General features: G+C 41.8%; 1 protein-coding gene across 1 annotated transcript in view; it reads left to right on the top strand.

Moving 5' to 3' along the window:
- The window catches only part of LOC138644803 (aldehyde oxidase-like), a 145,202-nt gene that overhangs the window by 110,795 nt on the left and 16,111 nt on the right, over window positions 1–18,296 (top strand). Inside the window, exons 22-25 of the mRNA XM_069733622.1 lie at window positions 5,379–5,512; window positions 10,129–10,216; window positions 15,566–15,652; window positions 18,058–18,249. Coding sequence (XP_069589723.1) covers window positions 5,379–5,512; window positions 10,129–10,216; window positions 15,566–15,652; window positions 18,058–18,249 — 501 coding nt within the window. The remainder of the gene's footprint in view (window positions 1–5,378; window positions 5,513–10,128; window positions 10,217–15,565; window positions 15,653–18,057; window positions 18,250–18,296) is intronic.

The following is an 18,296-nucleotide window of genomic DNA, read 5'->3' as shown; positions in this document are numbered from 1 at the left end:
CATCCCACCAAGTTTCAATGATGCCTATGACATCGTATCTCTCTTCCTGTGTTAGCAGCTCCAATCCTCCTTGTTTGTTTCCATGCTCTGTGCATTTGTATAGACACATTTTAGTTTGTAGTCAGCTTTCTTGCTCCTCTATTTTCATTCAGAGTTTGTTGATTTTGTTGTTCCTTTCCACTTCTAATAACAGTGTTCTCAAAAGAATTCATTAGCTGCATATTTCTTCTTGGCTGTATTTTTCCCATCCCATATTGCTCTAGTTTAAAGCTCTCCTGAGCTAGCTCTAATCCCAGACATCCACCATGTATGGAGTTGGATACCAGTAATGCTAGGCTTGAATTTGGCCATTTTACTAAGTCTGGTATGCTACTACTGTAGTGAAGAATGAATTTAGCTGTATCAGCCTAGTTTAGGCTGGAGCTATGATGTGTAAAGCTAATTGCTTTGAATATTTTAGCCACTTTAAAAGGCAAATCAGACAACTGTCAGCCACAGCTATAACTAGGTAAAGATCTGCAACTGGTACTAGCATCTTGCAATTTGCTGCTAGTTTGCACTGTTGTCCTGCTAAATGAAATACTTGGATGGTTATTCCACTGGTTATCTTTGGCCTTTGTAGAGTAAACAATTTGAAATGAGAGAGAGATGAACCGCAGATAAATGTAGTTAGGACATAGTTGGTGGATCAGGAAAAAGTTTTTTATATTTAATTTGAGAGCAACATAATATAGGGCAAGTGAGCCTGATTCGAGTGATGCATCACTTATTAGGCTGTGCGTTGTAGTTATAATAAAATCAGCATTATCGGCATGAGATTATCAATGCCTGACTAGGTATCACAAGCACAACAGTCCAGCTAATCTGTGTAACCTCTCCCCCACCTCTGATGTTTAGTGTACACAGGAAGCTGCCAATCACTGGTGTGGGCGGGTTTTACACAGCTTAGCATTATGATTACTGCTTCATCTACAACAGAGAAAACAGGGATTTGATTAAAATTACACCAAGCAGCCCAGTAAGTAATACATAATTGGAATCAGGCTTTCTTGCACTATATTATGCTGCTCTCAAAATCTCTGCTGCCAGATTCCCTTTAACTGGCGCATGTTGCAGTATGTAACAGCTGCACCAACGTTTTAATTTAATTGATACTTGCCACAGAGACTAAATTTGAACCCTATTTTAATTTTGACTAGTTCAAGAAGTGCAGTTATGGTTTCAATTCTTGTGTTAGAGTGATCTCTAACCATACTGATATCTAGATATTTGAATTGTGTTACCACAAATAAGTCATTATTTGAGCCTGGGTTCCACTCACCAGCTTGTAGTTTATATATAAGACTATATAATATATATTAATTACAACATAATTGTAAAAGGTTCTTTTTGTCTATTCTGTTTAAATGATCAAAAACAATGAAGGATATGAAACTTCTCTATAAAAGGCAAAAACAAATCTTTACTGTATATTTTTAAAAAGACAAATATATAAGACCAGTATCATAATAGATTAACAAGAATGGAAGAAACAAGTACAGGAAACAAAAGGGTGGGTATACCTGGGTAATATAGCGTATAATACACTGCATAGTCCATATGAAAAAACACCAAAAACAGGCAAAGATGCTTACCTGTCTAAATAGGCCTCAATACAAATGCACAAGCAGGGTGCAGCGGACCCAAACAAAATAGCAAATGCACAGGTGCAATACCTAATGAAACAGCCAGCCTTCAATAAGGGTTTGGCCGTGTGGTACACCAATGCACTAAGATAAAATACTCTGTATGTGGCGTGTTCACACAAGGAATACAAAGCAGATGTACAGAGTATTTTATCTTAGTGCATTGGTGTACCACACGGCCAAACCCTTATTGAAGGCTGGCTGTTTCATTAGGTATTGCACCTGTGCATTTGCTATTTTGTTTGGGTCCGCTGCACCCTGCTTGTGCATTTGTATTGAGGCCTATTTAGACAGGTAAGCATCTTTGCCTGTTTTTGGTGTTTTTTCTTGAATGTGTCCTTTTTTGGTGTTTTTCATGTTATAGTCCATATGAAACAGTTAAATACAAATAAGCATTGTGCCATAAAAAACATAGTGTCCATATAGCAAATCAGAAGAAGTGCAAGGTAAAGCATGAATAAATCAATAAGATCCCTGGACGAAGCATTTCATTGAGAAACGCGCTTCGGGTGTGGTGGGTCCCTGGTTCCATACACTGCAGGTAACATTACCTTTACTTTTAGTCCTGTATGTGTGGTCTATATGTTGCTAGATAGATTGGTGCTATGCAGGATTGTCACTGTGACTTATTCACGCTTTACATAGCACCTCTTCTGATTTGCAATATTATCAAAGTGCATCCACCCTTTTATTTCCTGTACTGTTTTCTCCTATTCTATGAAATTGGTTATATATATATATATATATATATATATATAACCAACTTTATATATATACTAGATTGTGGCCCGATTCTAACGCATCGGGTATTCTAGAATATGCATGTCTCCGTAGTATATCGACAATGATGATTCCAGAATTCGCGGCAGACTGTGCCCGTCGCTGATTGGTCGAGGCAACCTTTATGACATCATCGTCGCCATGGCAACCATTATGACATCTACGTCGATACTGTGCCCGTCGCTGAATCAGAAACGTGGGATTTCTACGTCCTTTATGACATCATCGTCGCTGTGCCCGTTGCTGATTGGTCGAGGCCTGGTGGCCTCGACCAATCAGAGACGCGGGATTTCTACGTCGATGCTGTGCCCGTCGCTGATTGGTCGAGGCCTGGCGGCCTCGACCAATCAGAGAGGCGGGATTTCCAGGACAGACAGACAGACAGAAAGACAGACAGACAGACGGAAAAACCCTTAGGCAATTATCTATATATATAATTGTCTAAGGGTTTTTCCGTCTGTCTGTCTGTCTGTCTGTCCTGGAAATCCCGGCTCTCTGATTGGTCGAGGCCGCCAGGCCTCGACCAATCAGAGACCGGCACAGCATCGACGTAGAAATCCCGCGTCTCTGATTGGTCGAGGCCACCAGGCCTCGACCAATCAGCAACGGGCACAGCGCCGATGATGTCATAAAGGACGTAGACATCCTGCGTCTCTGATTGGTCGAGGCCGCCAGGCCTCGACCAATCAGCAACGGGCACAGCGACGATGATGTCATAATGGTTGCCATGGCGACGATGATGTCATAAAGGTTGCCTCGATCAATCAGCAACGGACACAGTCTGCCGCGAATTCTGGAATCATCATTGTCCATATACTACGGGGACATGCATATTCTAGAATACCCGATGCGTTAGAATCGGGCCACAATCTAGTATATATATAATTGTCTAAGGGTTTTTCCGTCTGTCTGTCTGTCCTGGAAATCCCGGCTCTCTGATTGGTCGAGGCCGCCAGGCCTCGACCAATCAGAGACCGGCACAGCATCGACGTAGAAATCCCACGTCTCTGATTGGTCGAGGCCGCCAGGCCTCGACCAATCAGCAACGGGCACAGCGACGATGATGTCATAATGGACGTAGAAATCCCACGTTTCTGATTCAGCGACGGGCACAGTATCGATGTAGATGTCATAATGGTTGCCATGGCGACGATGATGTCATAAAGGTTGCCTCGACCAATCAGCCACTGGCACAGTCTGCCGCAAATTCTGGAATCATCATTGTCCATATACTACGGGGACATGCATATTCTAGAATACCCGATGCGTTAGAATCGGGCCACAGTCTAGTATATATATATATATATATATATATGTCCTTTTAAAGGAAACTTGACAGTAGGATTGTGCTAAGTATCCTAGAGACACTGTCAGGTTGACACCGTTATACTGTTTATAAAAATACCTTAGTCGATGAAATCTGTCTTGTGGTTGTTGTTTTATCTTTAGTTGTAGTTTTCAGTTAATGATAAGCCCGTGCTCTGGGGCGACCTATGTGGGGGTTCTTTATGTGGTACTCTGCTTACATATTCATCTGTATGGCTTATGACAGGTCACTGATCCCTCACAGACTCCCCCACAGGCCCACCCCAGAACATAAGAATCTCATTAACTGAAAACTACAAATAAAGATTAAAGAACAACCACAAGACAGATTTCATCGCCTGGGTATCATTGTAATCAGTATAATGGTGCCAACCTGACACTGTGTGTCAGTTACTCAGCACAATCCTGCTGACAGGTTCCCCTTAATAATTTACAATAAAATTATTTTTTTAGCCCTTTATAAAGAAGTTTCATATCTTTAAGTGTTTTTAGTTGTTTCATGCTTTTTTTTGGCTATACTGATAGTGGATTGAGAAATTTTGGTGTAGTTATTTAAAAGAACAAATTGAATTCATGTGCAAAACTGATCCATTGCATTAGTGTTGCAACCCTATGCAGAGGGAATCCATTGATTACTGTGTCCATCTAGGTTTGATTATGTGGCAGTTTTTATAATGGACAAAAGGTTTCTGCATGCTGTGCTTTTCTTCCTTTCTCAAAAGTGACACCCAATAGAACCCAGACACATCTCATAATAATCATTGGGGGTCACTCTGCCTCTGTTTCCATCAATTACGCAACAGACTGCATGTGAATTTCGATTGTGCATCTAAACAGATCAGATAAACAGAATGTGAAAGTGGAATGTAAACTTAACCAATAACTATTATTATCACCATACTGGACAAAATCCAGTATACCAAGACTAAAATTACCAATAAGACCACTAATACCAAGACCAATATTACCGTCCATATTGTAATATAGAAGACAAATAATACAGACAGATCATAACCAAATATTATTAACATATACAGCAGTTATTGAATAATACCACCATACTAATCATTAAAGATTGTTTATCATCTTCATAAATGGTTAAAGATGCAAAAATGTCATAAAAACAATCAACTAGCAAATTTTCTCTTATTATAACTCTTCTCTGTTCACAAAAGCGCTGATAATTCAAATTCTGTTTTTTTTCTGCTTGTTGCCTAGTTTACCAGCAATCAGAGGTAATTGATTTCTTAGGCAAGTAGCGCGCGTGCAAGATCTTTTTTATGGACCTTGCAAACATTGATCTGATGCTGAATGGTTCCTGCCAGCTTCAATGCCCCAATGCTGTAGAGGCGAAGCAGCCTCTGATTGTAGCATCGGAGAGAGCCCAGATCAGACTAGTGAACTGGCAACCACCAGGATGGCAGTGCTCACCTAGCAGCAGTAACGCTTGGGTCACACTGACTACTGAAGAACAAAGATGAGAACAACCCTTTTACAAAAATTACTGTCCTAAGACTGATATGACCCATTACAGTGAGTATATTAAAAGTAATAAATCATGATGATCATCATTTGCATGTTCTATAGGGCCTTGTAAGTGCAGCATTGAATATACCTGCCAACAGGATTGCATGTCATGTGAAGAGAGTCGGTGGTGCATTTGGAGGAAAAGTTACGGCACCAGGATATCTTGCAGCAATCACTGCAGTTGCTGCCAACAAGTAAGTGATTTTGTTTGTAATCATGTGTATTTAAGTTGTGCAGACCAATCCCGATGCAGACAAATTCATCAAAACTTCCATGCCAACTTTTAGTGTCTTCACACCAGTTTCTCCTTGCTCTGCTAAAGTGGACAGAGCTGGGGCAGGACAAGTGCATGGCAGGAGGCGTGATGTCATAGCCCAACTAAAAAAAGCTCAACAGATTACACAGAGGAGCATAAGGAATAAAATTAGAGCAAAAAAGTACCAGTTTTGACAGGTCTCTATTAGAGCTAGACTCCAAGTAAAAGAGATAAATGTTTTTTTCTGGGTGCAGGGCTCTGGCGGTGCTTCATGGCATATACACTCTCTTCTTGGTATTATTGAATGTGTTACACTAGCTATAGCACAGTGTATCTGTATTAGCTGAGGGTGTTCTAACACATATACTTTAATCGTAAGAAGTACCGCATTTTTCGGACTATAAGACCCACTTTTTAACAAGAAAAACTCTTGCTAAAAAGTGCGTGCTTTTTATAGTCCAGCGCAGCTGTGATGGAGGAGAATGCTGACATCCAGTGGCATAACTACCGCGGTCGCAGAGGTCGCCACTGCGATGGGGCCCGGCAGGTCAGGGGCCCGCTGCCCGGCAGGTCAGAGGCACCGGCCGACACCATGTTGCAGTGCAGGAGATCCCTCCCGCACGGCAACAGTCCGAGGCGTATCTAGGGGGGGGGGACGCAGTCAGGCCGCCTAATGTGGCGGTCCGCAGCGTCTCCCCCGGCAGCTGCATTCTGCTGCCCCCCCGCACTGGGAGTCAGCTGTTCTCTGCGCCTACTGTCAAGCTGACAGCTGGCACAGAGAAGCTGCAGAGCGCCGACTCCCAATGTGAGCAGAGGTGGAGGGGAGCCCCTGCAGAGTGGCTGCGGCAGGCAGGGAGAAATCCCTGCAGCGCCGCTGCCCAGCGATCTGTCTTCCTGCTTCCTCTCACACAGACGCGCCGCTGGATGACATCATCAGCCAGCAGCCGGCTGTGTCAGAGGAAGGCGATGAGATGCTACGGCAGAGCGTGAGGAGAGGTGAGGTGTGTGTGTGTGTGTGTTGCGCTCTGCAGGGGAATGTGCAGAGAAGTAAATGGTGAGTGTGTGTAGAGGAAGGAGAGGGCAAGGATGGGGATGGTGGTGGAGGAGGAAATGATGGAAGTGGTGGAATGGGCAAGGATGGGGATGGTGGTGGAGGAGGAAATGATGGAAGTGGTGGAATGGGCAAGGATGGGGATGGTGGTGGAGGAGGAAATGATGGAAGTGGTGGAATGGGCAAGGATGGGGATGGTGGTGGAGGAGGAAATGATGGAAGTGGTGGAATGGGCAAGGATGGGGATGGTGGTGGAGGAGGAAATGATGGAAGTGGTGGAATGGGCAAGGATGGGGATGGTGGTGGAATGGGCAAGGATGGGGATGGTGGTGGAGGAGGAAATGATGGAAGTGGTGGAATGGGCAAGGATGGGGATGGTGGTGGAGGAGGAAATGATGGAAGTGGTGGAATGGGCAAGGATGGGGATGTGGTGGAGGAGGAAATGATGGAAGTGGTGGAATGGGCAAGGATGGGGATGGTGGTGGAATGGGCAAGGATGGGGATGGTGGTGGAGGAGGAAATGATGGAAGTGGTGGAATGGACAAGGATGGGGATGGTGGGGGAGGAGGAAATGATGGAAGTGGTGGAATAGGCAAGGAGGCGTATCTAGGGCAGTGGCGTATCTAGGGGGGGGGCAGCCGGGGCATGTAGGGAATTAATTAATAGGGAATTAATTAATAGGGAAAATGTGAATTTGGGTGGAAAATATTTTGGCATGGTGGGGGGGGCCCCATTTGAAAGTTCGCACCAGGGCCCATAACTTTGTAGTTACGCCACTGCTGACATCGCTTCCTTCCCGATCACAGAGAGAGCTGCCCTCTCTCCTCCTGTCTGATGCTAAAATATGTGATCAGTGCACAGCAGGAGAGGAAGCTTTACGGAACCTGTATGGAGGGTGAGCAGCTGAAGGACCTTCCACCCGATTAATTCACGGACCTTTCAGTTCATCTGATTGATCACATTACCTGAAAAGTCCTTGAGTTAATTGTGTGTAAGGTCCTTCAGCTGCTCAGATCCTGGGGGCTCCATACAGATCCTGATCAGGAACTGCTAGAGAAGAACTGGACGGACATATATTTAGCATTTTGGGTGCGAGTGTCTAGAAGGGTAGTATCTGTTTGCGTCAGCAAGGCTAGTTTCACACTAGTGTTTTGCTGAGCTGCGGAGGGCTGCGGACTTCCATGAAGCCCCGCACCTCCGCCGCTCAGCTCCGCCTACGTCCGCATGCGGCTTGCGTACCTATCTTTAACATTAGGTACGCAGGTCGTGCAGATGTATGAGGATGCCTCCACATGCGTCGTTTTGACGATGCGGCGACCCACGTCGAACACAGCTGGTTGGAATTTCTTTTTTTCTCTGCATCATCAAAACGACGCATACGGAGGCATCCGCATACATCCGCACGATCTGCGTACCTAATGTTAAAGATAGGTACACAGGCCGCATGCGGATGTAGGCGAAGCTAAGCGGTGGAGGTGCGGCCATGGGTGGGGCTTCACAGAGGAAGTTCGCAGCCCTCCGCAGCTCATCAAAACACTAGTGTGAAACTAGCCTAAGTAAAATAAGAAATTATAGATGCAGATGAGCTAATAGAGCACCACTATTACTACAAGGGCTAAAAATACTGGCTGTGCAGGAGGATAGGCTGTGTCATACTGTGCGGGCCTACACTGAAGCAGTCTAGGCTGAATTACTGTCCGCTTGAGTTAGGTTAGCTCTGGAAGAATGTGCTGTCACTGTAAAAATAATGTCAGTGTGAAGAAGACCATGAAGGTGTGAATGGTGCTGAGTTCAAACCCTGGCAAGGCTATATCTGGGTCAGTGTCCTTTGTACTGTGAAAAAAAAACCCACTTCTGTGGAAACTAAAGAGGAGGGAGCTGTAGTGCACATGTAGTGCCTGGGATATTACCTCGGTAATGTATAGAGTGTGTATGTGCCTGTAACCAAGATGTATGTATGTAAATATGCATGTGGCAGAACTGTGTGTATGAAACTATGCATATAGCAGACCTGTGTGTGTCTACACGTGCATATGTAGCAGAGCTGTGTGTATGTATAGTTACTAGAGCTCTGTAACACTGCAGAAAGACACTACCAATAGATTTATTACCTCCCTTTTCTGCCTCGGGATATTAAAATTAGAAAATTAGTGTTAATGACCCCTACATTTTACACCACAAGGTATGTTTTAAATTATAGGAAAAATGTTTTTCCTATTTTCTGCGCTCTAAGACCATGTTCACACGTTGCGGTTTTTACCGCGGAACCGCAGCGATTTTGCCGTTGCGGGTCCGCTGCAGTTTCCATTGCGTTTACAGTAAACATGTAAACCAATGGAAACCGCAAACCGCTGTGCACATGCTGCGGGAAAAAACGCGCAGAAACGCAGCGGTTAAAAACCCGCAGCATGTCACTTCTTTGTGCAGAATCGCAGCGATTCTGCACCCATAGAAATGCATTGATCCGCTTACTTCCCGCATGGGGCTGTGCCCACCTTGTGGGAAGTAAGCGGATAATGTGTGGGTTATACCCGGGGTGGAGGAGAGGAGACTCTCCTCCAGGCCCCGGGAACCATATTTGAGTAAAAAAAAAAGAATTAAAATAAAAAATAATGCTATACTCACCTCTGAAGTCTCAGCGCTGCACGCGGCCGTCCGGTCTCAGGTTTGATATGCGACCAGGACCTGCGGTGACGTCGCGGTCACATGACGTCACGAAGGTCCTGGTCGCACAGCATCTTTGAAACCGGACCGCCGCCTGCAGCGCCGAGGAGATCGAGACGTCAGAGGGTGAGTATATCATGATTTTATTATTTTTAACATTACTATTGATGCTGCATATTGCTGCATATGCAGCATCAATAGTAGGGGTAAAATCCCGCAGCGGAACCCGCAGGACAAACCGATAAATCTGCAGGGATAACCGCAGCGGGTTTGCCCTGCAGATTTATCAAATCCGCTGCAGGAGAACCCGCAGGGACAGGACGCAACGTGTGAACATAGCCTAAACCTTGGGTACGTTTTATGGTAAGGTGCATTCTATAGTCTGAATAATACAGTATATCTTAAAAAAATATTGAACATGTATTTCACATGAAGCTTATTCATTCCCATTATTATAATTTATACATATTTACAATGAATAGATTTGACATCTTATTAGAGACACCCAACTAGTAGCACATTGAACCTCATTTCATCTTCAGAAATACAGCAATTCATTGTGGCATTGATTCCACTAGCTCCTGAAAGCATTCTGTATGAATATTTACCCATGTAGACAGGACAAGTTCCCGCAGTTACTTCAAATTATATGGAGGGATTGACATGCTTAGACATGCTTAGAACATCCTTTCCTACCTCGACCCAAAAATAAATTAAGATCTGGGGATATTTAAGGACAAGAAAGCAAGGAAGATTCGCTGTCATGATCTGGGAACCACTCCATGACTGTTCTGGCATTGTTCTGCTAAAAATATAGTTCTGCTATAATTAAATTTTAGGACAAAGCGTGCAGTACGTTGTGTTCTGGAACGCGGAGATGACATGCTAATTACAGGAGGACGACATCCATATCTTGGGAAATATAAAGTAAGTTAAAGTTGTTTATCTCCTGTTTTTATAAACAGAGAAAACTTAACCCCTTTGCCCCCAAGGGTGGTTTGCACATTAATGACCGGGCCAATTTTTACATTTCTCACCACTGTCCCTTTATGAGGTTATAACTCTGGAACGCTTCAACGGATCCAGGTGATTCTGACACTGTTTTCTCGTGACATATTGTACTTCATGATAGTGGTAAAATTTATTTGACATTACTTGCGTTTATTTGTGAAAAAAATGGAAATTTGGCGAAAATTTCGCAATTTTCCAAATTTGAATTTTTATACCCTTAAATCACAGAGATATGTCACACAAAATACTTAATAAGTAACATTTCCCACATGTCTACTTTACATCAGCACAATTTTGGAACCAAAATTTTTTTTTGTTAGGGAGTTATAAGGGTTAAAAGTTGACCAGCAATTTCTCATTTTTACAACACCATTTTTTTTAGGGACCATATCTCATTTGAAGTCATTTTGAGGGGTCTATATGATAGACAATACCCAAGTGTGACACCATTCTAAAAACTGCACCCCTCAAGGTGTTCAAACCCACATTCAAGAAGTTTATTAACCCTTCAGGTGTTTCACAGAAATTTTTGGAATGTTTTAAAAAAAATGAACATTTAACTTTTTCACAAAAAATTTACTTCAGCTCCAATTTGTTTTATTTTACCAATGGTAACAGGAGAAATTGGACCCCAAAAGTTGTAGTACAATTTGTCCTGAGTACGCTGATACCCTATATGTGGGGGTAAACCACTGTTTGGGTGCATGGCAGAGCTCGGAAGGGAAGGAGCGCCATTTGACTTTTTCAATGCAAAATTGACTGGAATTGAGATGGGACACCATGTTGCGTTTGGAGAGCCCCTGATGTGCTTAAACATTGAAGCCCCCCACAAGTGACACCATTTTGGAAACTAGACCCCATAAGGAACTTATCTAGATGTGTGGTGAGCACTTTGACCCACCAAGTGCTTCACAGAAGTTTATAATGCAGAACTGTAAAAATAAATCATATTTTTTCACAAAAATTATCTTTTCGCCCCCAATTTTTTATTTTCCCAAGGGTAAGAGAAGAAATTGGACCACAAAAGTTGTTGTGCAATTTGTCCTGAGTACGCTGATACCCCATATGTGGGGGTAAACCACTGTTTGGGCGCATGACAGAGCTCGGAAGGGAAGGAGCGCCGTTTGATTTTTCAATGCAAAATTTACTGGAATTGACATGGGACACCATGTTGCATTTGGAGAGCCCCTGATGTGCCTAAACAGTGGAAACCCCTAATTCTAACTGAAACCCTAACCCAAACACACCCCTAACTCTAATCCCAACCACACCCCTAACCCCAACACACCCCTAACCATAATCCCAACCCTAACCACATGCCTAACCCTAATCCTGACCATAACCCTAACCACACCCCTAACCCTGACACACCCCTAACCCTAATCCCAACAGTAAATGTAATCCAAACCCTAGCCCCAACCCTATTGCTAGCCCCAACCCTAACCCTAGCCCTAACCCTGGCCCTAAACCTAACCCTAACCCTAATGGGAAAATGGAAATAAACACATTTTTTTAAATTTTCCCTAACTAAGGGGGTGATGAAGGGGGGTTTGATTTACTTTTCTAGCTGGTTTTCTAGCAGATTTTTATGATTGACAGCTGTCACACACTAAAAGACGCTTTTTATTGCAAAAAATATTTTTTGCGTTACCACACTTTGAGAGCTATAATTTTTCCATATTTTGGTCCACAGAGTCATGTCAGGTCTTGTTTTTTGCGGGACGAGTTGATGTTTTTATTGGTAACATTTTCCGGCATTTTGACATTTTTTGATCGCTTTTTATTCCGATTTTTGTGAGGCAGAATGACCAAAAACCAGCTATTCATGAATTTCTTTTGGGGGGGTGCGTTTATACCGTTCCGCGTTTGGTAAAATGGATAAAGCAGTTTTATTCTTCGGGTCAGTACGATTACAGCGATACCTCATTTATATAATTTTTTTATGTATCGGCGCTTTTATATTTTATAGAAAAAATAATTATTTTTGCATCGCTTTATGCTGAGGTCTATAACTTTTTTATTTTTTCGCTGATGATGCTGTATGGCGGCTCGTTTTTTGCGAGACAAGATGACGCTTTCAGCGGTACCATGGTTATTTATATCCATCTTTTTGATTGCGTGTTATTCCACTTTTTGTTCGGCGGTATGATAATAAAGCGTTGTTTTTTGCCTCGTTTTTTTGTTTTTTTTTACGGTGTTCACTGTAGGGGTTAACTAGTAGGACAGTTTTATAGGTCAGGTCTTTACGGACGCAGCGATACTAAATATGTGTACTTTTATTGTTTTTTTATTTAGATAAAGAAATGTATTTATGGGAACAATATGTTTTTTTTTGTTTGTTTTTTATTTAGGAATTTTTTAAAAAAATTTTTTACACATCTGAATATTTTTTTTTACACTATTACATTGCCCCAGGGGGTGCATCATGTTATAGTGTAAGATCGCTGATCTGACACTTTGCAGTGCACTGGAGGCTTCCCGGTGCCTGCTCTGAGCGGGCGCTGTGAAGTCACCTCCCTGCAGGACCCGGATGCAGCCCCGCGGCCATTTTGGATCCGGGGCCTGCAGGGAGGAGACGCTCGATACAACGCGAGCACATCGCGTTGTACCGAGGGTCTCAGGAAAGCCCGCAGGGAGCCCCCTCCCTGCGCGATGCTTCCCTATGCCCCAGTAACACTGCGATCATGTTTGATCTCAGTGTTTCGGGAATTACTGTGCCAGGAGCAGTCTGTGACCCCTCCTGGCACATAGTGCCAGATGTCAGCTGCGATAGTCAGCTGACACTCGGCCGCACTCCCCCCGTGAGCGCGGCCGATCGCTATGACGTACTATCCCGTCGGTGGGCATTTGGGCCCACCCCACCTCGACGGGATAGTACATCTAATGTCAGAAAGGGGTTAAAGATGCTATCTGGTATGTATACAGTGCCTTGCGAAAGTATTCGGCTCCCTGGAACTTTTCAACCTTTTCCCACATATCATGCTTCAGACATAAAGATACCAAATGTAAATTTTTGGTGAAAAATCAACAACAAGTGGAACACAATTGTGAAGTTGAATAAAATTCATTGGTTATTTTAAATTTTTGTGGAAATTCAAAAACAAAAGTCGGGCGTGCAACATTATTCGGCCCCTTTAACTTAATACTTTGTTGCGCCACCTTTTACTGCGATTACAGCTGTAAGTCGCTTGGGGTATGCCTCTCCGTTTTGTACATCGAGAGACTGAAATTCTTGTCCATTCTTCCTTGGCAAACAGCTCAAGCTCAGTGAGGTTTGATGGAGATCGTTTGTGAACAGCAGTTTTCAGCTCTTTCCACAGGTTCTCGATTGGATTGAGGTCTGGACTTTGACTTGGCCATTCTAACACCTGGATACATTTATCTGTGACTCATTCCACTGTAGCATTTGCTTTATGTTTGGGATCATTGTCTTGTTGGAAGACAAAACAGTTTTTCTTCAAGAATGGTCCTGCATTTGTCACCATCCATCTTCCCATCAATTTTAACCATCTTCCCTGTTCCTGCTGAAGAAAAGCAGGCCCAAACCATGATGCTGCCACCACCATGTGTGACAGTGGGCATGGTGTATTCAGGGTGATGAGCTGTGTTGCCTTTTTGCCAAACATATCATTTGGCATTGATGCCAAAAAGTTTGATTTTGGTTTCATCTGACCAGAGCACCTTCTTCCACATGTTTGGTGTGTCTCCCAGGTGGCTTGTTGCAAACTTTTTTATGGATATCTTTGAGAAATGGCTTTCTTCTTGCCACTCTTCCATAAAGGCCAGATTTGTGCAGTGTACAACTGATTGTTGTCCTATGGACAGACTGTCCCACCCAGTGGTCGGCGCTCATAGGAAGTGACGTATTCTGCTACATGCAAGCGATCTGATCTGATCGGGTTATGGCATCTTCTAGTCTCCCATGGAGACTATTGAAGCATGCCAAAAGTCAGGAAATGTTTTCTAAAATATTTTTACAAAATTTAAAAATATTAAAGTTCAAATCACCCCCTTTCGCCCCATTCAAAATAAAACTGAAAAAATCAAATATACACATAATTAATGCAATCGGTAAATGGTGTAGCGAGAAAAAAATTAAGAATTAAGTTTTTTTTGCTCGCTGCTACATTGTAATAAAATGCAATAACGGGCGATCAAAAATTCGTATACAAACCAAAATGGTATAAAAAAAAACGTCAGCGCGCAAAAAATAAGCCCTCACCCGGCCCCTGATCCCGAAAAATGGAGACATTAAGGGTCTCTGAAAATGTCAACTTTTTTTTTTTTTTACAAACTTTGGAATTTCTTTTCACCACTTAAATAAAAAAGAACCTAGACATGTTTGATGTCTGCGAATTCGTAATGACGTGGAAAATCATACTGGCAGGTCAGTTTTAGCATTTAGTGAACACTGTAAAAAAAAATCCAAAAAACAATTGTGGAATTGCACTTTTTTTGCAATTTCACCACATTTGAATATTTTTCCCATTTTCCAGTACATGATATGGTAAAATCAATAGTGCCTTTCAAAACTAGAACATTTCAAATTTAAAAACTCATCTACAGTTGGTTGCTATGGGCAACAGGGATATTCTTACTGTAAGATAATTTGAATATGAAACTCAAATATTGTATCATTTTTACAGGATAGAAAGGTAGATATACCATACGTGTAGGTACCAGATCCTCGACCAAAGACAATTGCAAGTTTATTGAAATAATGAATGTCACTCTCTGCTTATTAAAACAACCATCCTCTTCCATCTATCATTTGTTTGTGGGATTTTTGCTTCCATTATATATACATATTGTCTAATTCATCGTAAGTCATGAAAAACAAATGAAGGATTCATATTTTGGAACTGAGTAACACCTCATACAGACTTCAGTTTTTCTAATGCGAATTTTATGTTTTTCACTGATAAAACTTGCATCTATTCTAATCTATGGAGCTGTTCTCATGACTCTGTATTTTTATCGACTAAGTGGTCCAAACAAAATCACGGAGACTTATCCAACTTTGACCCGAATCTCACACTAATGCAAGTCTATGCTTCCATTAAAAAAATCAGCATCGGGATGCCATCTGTGTGCTATCTGTTTTTCACGGACTGTTTGACATGAGAATGTTTTAATTCAAGTAAAACTTTAGAAACTCTGCCCAGACTCAGATGTTAATACATATTGACCAAACTCTGACACGCTGATTAAAAACATCGATGAAATGCTGATTTTCTTGTAATGTCAACAAAATGTGTCTTTCAGGTTGGGTTCATGGATGATGGACATGTAACTGCTGTGGATCTTTCTTATTTTAATAACGCTGGATCAACTTCCGATCTCTCTGTCTTTGTGAGTTATAACCGCATCCTAAACTAAAAAGCCTAGGATATTACATTTATGAAAAGAACAAACATTAGATAACATATTTTTATAGAAGAGGTCACACATCTACATGCATTCGTTTGCATCTCTTTTGACATTGAGAGACATTTACTAAAACTATCTTAATTTTAGAAAGTGTAAACCTCACCTGAACAGCCGTAAAGTTGCACCTGCTTTTTCACAGTGGTTCATGCTAGATGAAAGCATCTTGAGCAATTTTTTGGTGCACGGTGGCGCATCTTAAGCCACACCATTTTAAATGGGTTGTCCCAGCTTGTAATATGGGTAATATTGCAAAGTGCTTGCAATAATAAGCAACTTTGTAATTTGTCTTTTATTAAAAATCCTCTCTGTTCGCAAGAACAAAGGGCGTGTTAATTTTATAGTGTACTTTTCAATCCCTAGATTACTGACCACCACTGCAGTCTCTCAGAAGGGGTCAGTTTCTTAGCCAAGGAGGCCGACAAATTGTTTGCTACACAGCTTGAAAGCATGACTTTGAAGCTGGCCGGATCCCAGAATTTGTCCAGCTTCGTTTCTTCTGCACTCCTCTGGTGCTTCAGATGCAAAGCTGCCTATGTTTGCAGGATAGGTTAAAGCACAGCTCTGATCAGCGGCACGGCCGTGCTACTTGTCTGAACTATCAATTTTGAGGAGTTCCCCATCCCCTGGCACACAGGAAGCTGGGAGGCATGGGTGCAGGGCAATCCTGAAGATAGATAATGAAGCAACCCCTTTAAGTGAAGACATGCCCAATTAACACTTATCCTCAGGTGTTTATCAAGCCAGTATAATGTTAACCAATAATTGGAAATATAAACCCAAATAAGTACCATATAAATAACAGGTCTTGGAAATACCCAAAATACAACATATCAAACCTCTTATTACCAAGTAGTACAGTAAATGATGTCTTCTAAATCAAAAACATTTTTATCATCTCAAACTTTATTATTAAATCAATTAAACACAATACTACAAACAATAAAAAAAATAAAAATAGAGACAAGAGGGCAGTGTGGTTATATGTAATTACAAGCACATCAGTAATTCATATATCAACAATTAAATATTATAAAGTGCAGACATGTAGATATACTCTCATGTAACTCATTACCCAAACATTTACATACAGCATGTATTAATATTTCTCAATGAGGGGTAGTTTAACCAACCATTTACAATTAGTATGTGACAAGCTTTAGATGTCAGAATAGATTCCTTAGATTCAGGGGGTCTGACGACGCTGTACACGAAACGTGCGTAGGGGTACTGAGCAGCGTGGTCTAATTACACAATGGCATATTGTGTGTATACATTGGTCTCTTTCTTTGCATAGGTGTTCTTATAGGGGAAAGTACTTGAACTATAGGTCAAATTGATATGTATTGATATAATACTGGCCTTTGTTTGTTATAAAGGAATCTATGCTGACATCTGAAGCTTGTCATATACTAATTGTATATGGATGGTTAAACTAACCCTCACTGAGCAATATTCATACATGCTGCATATACATTTCTGGCTAATGAGTTATATGAGAGTTTATCTACACCTCTGCACTTTATAATATTTAATTTTTGATATATGAATTACTGATGTGCCTGTAATTATGTACGAGTATAATCACACTGCCCTCTTGCCTCTGTTTTGAAGGTTTTTTTATGGTTTTTATTTTATTGCTTGTAGTGTTCTGTTTCATTGATTGAATAATACATTTTGAGATCATAGAAATTAATTTGATTTAGTAGACATTATTTACTGTACTACTTGGTGGTAATAGACTTTATCAAACGAGTGTCTGAAATACACAAAAACATGGGGCAAAACATGTAAGACAGGTTTTGGTGCATTTAGCTGTATAATTCTACTGTGTTCTTCGACTATTTTTTGTTTGAAAAACAAACTGACTTCACAACTAGTTTGGGCTGTAGATTGTACATTGAAAAGTAATATATTTCTGTTCTTTTTGTTACAGATTTAAATTTTTTAAATGCCTGTTCTAGAAATGAGTAGATCAATTCATGGAACTCTGGTCCAGCATCCAGTTCCATGGTACCTGCCGGCTAGACAGGATATCTGCCCCTCTTACCTTCCAGGGTCCCTGGCACGGCAGTTTATCTGTCAGGACTGGTGCAACGTCATCTGTGCATCACACCATACAGATGATGTTGCGCCAGCCCTGGCTAATCAAAAGCTGTATCGGGAATGGAGGAAGGTAAGAGTTTTGTAGGCCTCCTGTCTAGCCGACAGGTACCACTGTCACTGACCTGGATGATGGACCAAACCCCACAAATGAATCTTCTCATCTCTAGCCAGTTTCAACAACAGAACAGTAATCGATTCTAGGTATAATCCATGTATTTTTTAAGGTAATAGAGGTTGGTTTGATGAACATGGACAATGCTTATAAAATACCAAATTTGAGAGGCAAAGGCACTGCCTGCAAGACTAACTTACCATCAAACACCGCCTTCCGGGGATTTGGCTTCCCACAAGGTGCTTTTGTGACTGAAACCTGGATGAGTGAAATAGCTATTAAAATTGGACTCCCACCAGAGAAGGTAAGTAGAATAGATTCTGGTATATATTCCCCATCCTTGTATATATG

The sequence above is a fragment of the Ranitomeya imitator genome, chromosome 7, assembly GCF_032444005.1.
Source record: "Ranitomeya imitator isolate aRanImi1 chromosome 7, aRanImi1.pri, whole genome shotgun sequence".
NCBI lineage: Eukaryota > Metazoa > Chordata > Amphibia > Anura > Dendrobatidae > Ranitomeya > Ranitomeya imitator.
Note: the sequence above shows the minus strand (reverse complement) of the source record. Positions and strands in the feature narration are given on the sequence as shown.